The sequence below is a fragment of the Fukomys damarensis genome, unplaced genomic scaffold, assembly GCF_012274545.1.
Source record: "Fukomys damarensis isolate Sample0158 unplaced genomic scaffold, DMR_v1.0_HiC HiC_scaffold_32, whole genome shotgun sequence".
NCBI classification, from domain to species: domain Eukaryota; kingdom Metazoa; phylum Chordata; class Mammalia; order Rodentia; family Bathyergidae; genus Fukomys; species Fukomys damarensis.
In genome coordinates, this window is record NW_022900944.1 from 33,356,316 (window position 1) to 33,362,182 (window position 5,867).

The 5,867-nt window shown below is 40.9% G+C and overlaps 1 protein-coding gene across 1 annotated transcript in view; it reads left to right on the forward strand.

The window, feature by feature from the left end:
* Sntb2 (syntrophin beta 2) overlaps window positions 1-5,349 on the forward strand; it is a 65,956-nt gene extending 60,607 nt beyond the window's left edge. Inside the window, exons 6-7 of the mRNA XM_010612340.3 lie at window positions 1,057-1,241; window positions 5,113-5,349. Of these exons, the coding sequence (XP_010610642.2) occupies window positions 1,057-1,241; window positions 5,113-5,205 (278 nt within the window). The 3' untranslated portion in view covers window positions 5,206-5,349. The remainder of the gene's footprint in view (window positions 1-1,056; window positions 1,242-5,112) is intronic.
* Window positions 5,350-5,867: the final 518 nt, after the last annotated feature.

Sequence of the window (5,867 nt, forward strand, 5' to 3'; positions counted from 1 at the left end):
ATGTTAGATGTTAGTGAAACAGATTTCACCAGCTTTCATAGAAAGTGTTTGCCACCTTGATGATTATGGCTGCTTGTATCCTGTTGACTCGGATGTATGCTTTGACTTTTTATCTTCGAAAGGATTGACTGTATGGGTTTTGCAGAGCACAGACTTTTCCTTTGATAAATATCTTCCCAAATGCCAACTGAGCTATGTTCCTAGCCCTCAAAGGCATCTCTGCCTGTGTCCCTTTATTTCTTCCTTCTTCTTTCTTATTCTTCCTTCTATTCCTACCTGCCTTTCAGTTTTATCTGTTCCTGAGACCTATCTGAATTCAGTCTCTTCTAGGAAACCTTTGCTTGACTTTGGCCTTAGTCCATTTGGTGTTTAATCATTTTCTATACATTCTACTTTATACAGTTAGAGGTCACTCCCAAACTCGGAGAGGCTGAGGCAAGAGGAGCAAAAGTTTAAGCCCAGCCTGGGTAATTTGACAATTTAGCAAGACCCTGTCTTAAAAAGAATATGAAAAGGTCTAGGGATATAGCTCAATGAAGAGGCCCTGGGGCTGGGGATTTAACTCAGTGGCTCTGTTGCATGCCTTGCAAGCACAAGGTCCTGAGTTCCATCCCCAGTACAAAAAAAAAAAAAAAAAAAAAAAAAGCCCTGCATTGAATCCCCAGTGGTGCAGGGAGGAGGGGTGTTAGGGATTGTTGTCTATGCCTATGTATTTATGAATTCCCCAAGGGCAGTGATTGTGTCTCTTGCTGTTGTTATCACATGTACATAGCTTCCATGCACTCACCAGCTGAATGTCCAGTTGAACCCGTTTGGACTTAGTCTCAGTCAAGTTGTTGGCTCCAGTGGCCAAAATAAAATTCACTTGGCAAGGTCCTGAGTTCGATCCCCGGTACCAAAAAAAATTTTTTTTTTCTAGTTTAAAAATCCACTTAAGAAGATTCTGAGTACACTCAGGAAGATTCTTTTTACCCCCCCTTAAGCTAAAAGAATCCTTTTCCACTTGATAACTGAAAAGGAATTTTGCTAATAATTTTTTCTCTTTGTCTTTGACAGGCTGTACATTAAATGGCCAAGAGGTAAAATTTACTGTCCATTATGAAAATGGGTTCACTGTCTCCAGGGAGAATGGAAGCTCCAGCACTGTGTTGTTCCACTACCCTTTTGAAAGGCTGAAGATGTCTGCTGATGACGGCATCAGAAATCTCTATCTGGATTTTGGTGGTCCTGAGGGAGAACTGGTAAAAGTAACCCTGAAAACCATGCTTGTACTAATAGTTATTCTCTTTCTTTCTCATTGCTTCTTACTGCTTAGGAAATTATGGCCTGTTATTCCATTTGGAGCCAGGAAATTATTCTTCAGTTTTCAAGATAGCATTGGATTAAGATGTTTGTTGCAGTTTTCTCTCTTTTTTTTTTTTAATGGTAGAAAAAAATAAAGTGTGCGTGTACGCACGCGCTTGTGTGTGTGTGTGTGTGTGTGTGTGTGTGTGTGTTACTGAGGATTTCAGGGCTTCATGCGTGCTAGGCAAGAACTCTATCACTGAACTACATCCCCAGCCCAAAAACAATTTAAGAAAGCTTTTTGTTTTTAATTAAAAATAAGATTGGAGCCGGGTGTGGTGGCGCACGCCTATAGTCCCAGCACTTGGGAGGCTGAGGTAGGAGAATTGCTGTGAGTTCGAGACCAGCCTGGACTACACAGTGAGTTCCAGGTCAGTCTTAACTACATAGTGAGACCCTGTCTCAAACAAACAAATAAACAAACAAAAAAACACACAAAATTTAAGTTCGAGACGCCTGGACTACACAGTGAGTTCCAGGTCAGTCTTAACTACATAGTGAGACCCTGTCTCAAACAAACAAATAAACAAACAAAAAAACACACAAAATTTTGCTCTCTCTCTCTGCTCTTTCTCTCTGCTCTATCTCTCTCCTCCCACCCCTTGAATAAAATCTCCAGTCGAAAAAAAAAAAAAAATAATAAGATTGGGATGTAGTTCAGAAGTGCTGCACCTGACTAGCAAGCACAAGATCCTGAGTTCAATTCCCAGTACCAAAATAACGATGATGATGATGATAGTTAAAAATAAGATATACGAGGAACAAGAGAGGAGGGAGAAAAGAAGGGACAAAAAAAAAAATAAGCTGGGTATGGTATGGTGCAAAAAAAAAAAAAAATAATAAGATTGGGATGTAGTTCAGAAGTGCTGCACCTGACTAGCAAGCACAAGATCCTGAGTTCAATTCCCAGTACCAAAATAACGATGATGATGATGATAGTTAAAAATAAGATATACGAGGAACAAGAGAGGAGGGAGAAAAGAAGGGACAAAAAAAAAAATAAGCTGGGTATGGTATGGTGCATGCCTGTAATCCCAACACTTGGGAGGCTAAAGCAGGAGAGTCACCAAGCGTTCAGGGGCAGCTTGGGCTACATAGTGAGTTCCAGGTCAGTCTCAACTACATAGTGAGACCCTGTCTCAAAAAAACAAAACAAAACAAAAGTAAAAAGTAGAAACAGGCCGAGTATGGTGGTACATGCCTGTAATCCCAGCACACTGGAGGCTGAGGCAGGAGGATCCCTGTGAGTTCGAGACCAGCCTGGGCTACATAAGTGAGTTCCAGGTCAGTCTCAATAACATAGTGAGAACTTGTCTCAAAAAAACCAAACAAAAAAAAAAGTAGAGACAAAGCTTTTGTACATAGGGAAGGGAGGGGGCTTGAGAGCAAGAAAGAGATAAAATAAAATTTAATTTAAAAATAAGATATGAAGTACTAAAGCAAGTAAATTCTAATCATTGCTATTAGCAGCAGTTTGTAGGGATAAAAGTTAAGTAATAGAACATTTTGGTTGAATAGAAACTACTGATTAGGGCAAAAGAAACATATCCACAAGGCTATTATCTTTCTCTTTTTGCAGCACTGAACTACTATATGCAAAATACTGTTTTGTATTTTATTTTGAAACAGCATCTTTCTAAGTTACCCAGTCTGAGCTTGAATTTGGGACCCTCCTGCCTCAGTTTCCCAGAGTGTTAGAATTACAGATGTGTACCACCATACCTTTTGTTTTTTGAAATAAGATCTCACTACATAGTATAGGCTGGCCTCAAACTCAAAGTCCTCCTTCAGCCTTCCCAGTGCTGCTGAGATACAGGCATGTGCCCCCCTACCAGGCTTTACATCATCTTTTTACTTTTTTTCACACAGGACATTATGCTTCCCAGGCAGGCAAAGCACCACTGAGCTATATGCCTGGCCCTTGACTTCTTTATTTTTAAAGGACATCCCAACAGGAAGTCATGATTCTGTCTATTTGTTTGTTCGTTCGTTCCTTCCAGGGCCTCATCAAACTGAGCTACATCCCCACCCCTTTTTTGAGACAGGATCTGACTAAATTGCCCAGCCTCACCTTTGTGATCCTCCTGACTCAGCTTCCCAGGTAGCTGGGACCATAGGTGTGTGCCACCATGCTCAGCCATTATTCCTCTTAGAGGGTCTAGAGATATGTCAGGTATACTTCAAAAATTATAAATTCTGACCAGGCATAGTGGCACTCACCTATAATCCCAGCACTTGTAAGACTGCGAGACTGAGGCCAGCCTGGACTACATAGTGAGTTCAAGGCCAGTTTGAACTACATAGCAAGACCTTGTCTCAAAAACAAAAAAAAATGTATAAATTCTTATAAAGGAATAAGGTCCTTTTTCTCTCATCAGTATTGAGCCACTAGTTGAAGTCTTATCATATATGAAATCTTTTGTTGACTGACACAATCACAATAGGTATGAATTTGATTCCTATAATTTGTTTGTTTGGGTTGTTTGTTTGTTTGTTTTTGGCTTTTTGAGACAGGGTCTCACTATGTAGTTGAGGCTGACCTGGAACTCCTGTAGCCCAGGCTGGTCCTGAACTCACAGCGATCCTCCTGCCTCAGCCTCCCAAGTGCTGGGATTACAGGCATGCGCCACCACGCCCAGCCGATTCCTATAATTTAAGAACTGAGAAATCTCAGAGATAATTTAGTTCAATCTCCAAATGAAAGAGTATGACTGAAAAAATTTAGACAGGGTTTTGTGCTATAATTCGTGCTGGTGTCAAACTCCCAGCTATCCTCCTGACTTAGCCTCCTGATTATGACCCCATGCTGGGGTTGAAATTTTTATTTTAAATGATGAACTGAGCCAGCATGTCCTAGTGCTTGGGAGGCTGAGGCAGGAGCATCACCAAAAGTTTGAGTCCAGCCTGGGCTACATAGCAAGTTCAAAGACAGCCTAAATTACAGAGCAAGACCCTATCTCAAAAACTGAAGAAAAAAAATTTCAGTCACAGTTTTTCATTTGGAAATTGGAGGTCTTTGTTTAATAAAGGCAAAATTGGCCTCCTGACTATCCTCAAGAGTCATCCTTCCAACCACCAACCTACTAAGGGATATCAGAAATCACATCCACCATGATCATGCCTCAGGTAAGCTCATTGTGATTCCTCCTAGGAAACAGAATTACAGTTAATGGTCTCCGTGTTAGACATTCCTCTTTTTTTGGTACTAGGAATTGAACTCAGGGCTTTGCACTTGCAAGGCAGACACAGTACCAATGAGCTAAATCCCTGGCTTTTTTTTTTTTTTTTTTTTTTGGACAGAATTGCACTATATAGTCCAAACTGGCTTCAAACTTCCTGTGTAATCCAGTCTGGCCTCAAATTTACATTAATCCTCCTGCCTCAGCCTCCTGAGTGCTGGGACTATAGATGTGCACTTTTGTTTGTTGCTATCTGTTCCCAAAAGGTTCTGTATCTCTAGCTTTCTGTTGTTGTAGTTCTGGGGATTAAACCCAGAACCTTACACATGCTAAACATTCACTCTAGGGGCTGGGGATTTAGCTCAGTGGTGCTGCATCTGCCTCAAAGTGCAAGGTCCTGATTTTGACCCCTGATACCAGGAAAAAATAAATAAATAAACATACATTCTATCTGTGAGCTATACCCCTAATCCCTCCAGGGTTTTTTTTTTTTTTTTCAAAGTAGAGCTCCTTATCTAAATTTATTTTGCATCTTTGTGTATTAAAGTCTGTGTATACAGTAGTGATAATGAATGTCTTTTCTTCACAGACCATGGACCTGCATTCTTGTCCAAAGCCAATTGTGTTTGTGTTGCACACATTCTTGTCAGCAAAAGTCACTCGCATGGGACTGCTTGTCTAAGCAGCAAAAGTCAGAAAAGAGCCTTGACTGTCACCAAAAGTTTCACCTCAAAAAAAAAAAGGAAAAAAAAAAAAGCACAAAAGAAAGCTCTTTGCTCTCTTTTCTCCAGTACAGTGCCTTCCCAAGGACCTGCAAATCACTGCTGAACCATAACTGGGTTTAAAGAAGAGGCTGCTTTGGCCAGAAACTCTAGGACTTTATTAAGCTCCGAAATGAAGCTATTGATTTATTGTTTCATTTCATACTGTGGTAAATAAGTAATCAGGTTTATTCCCCTGATAAAAATGGTGGCTTTTTGTTTTTGTTTGTTTGCGTTGGGGCTTTCTTTGGACATAGTCAAATAGCCAGCCAAGAGGTGTTTCCCTTCTCTTATTCCATTGGACTTGTTTCAGGGTTGGCCTTGACTTTGGACTTCCGGTAGCTTTCCCTTCCCAGATGGTAGTGTGCAGCAGTCTGTTGCTTCTTGGTCATTCCACATACACCGATGCTTCATTAACAATCACCGTCTTCACTTCCATCTGTCCTGGCTTTCGCCCAACCCAACCTCCCCATCACCACTTTGTCCATCACCAGCTTTACCGAGCATAAATGCTAACTTTGGGGTTGAGAAACTGCAAAATTTGATTTGCCTTGCTACTCCCTTTCTGGTGGTGACCAAGTTG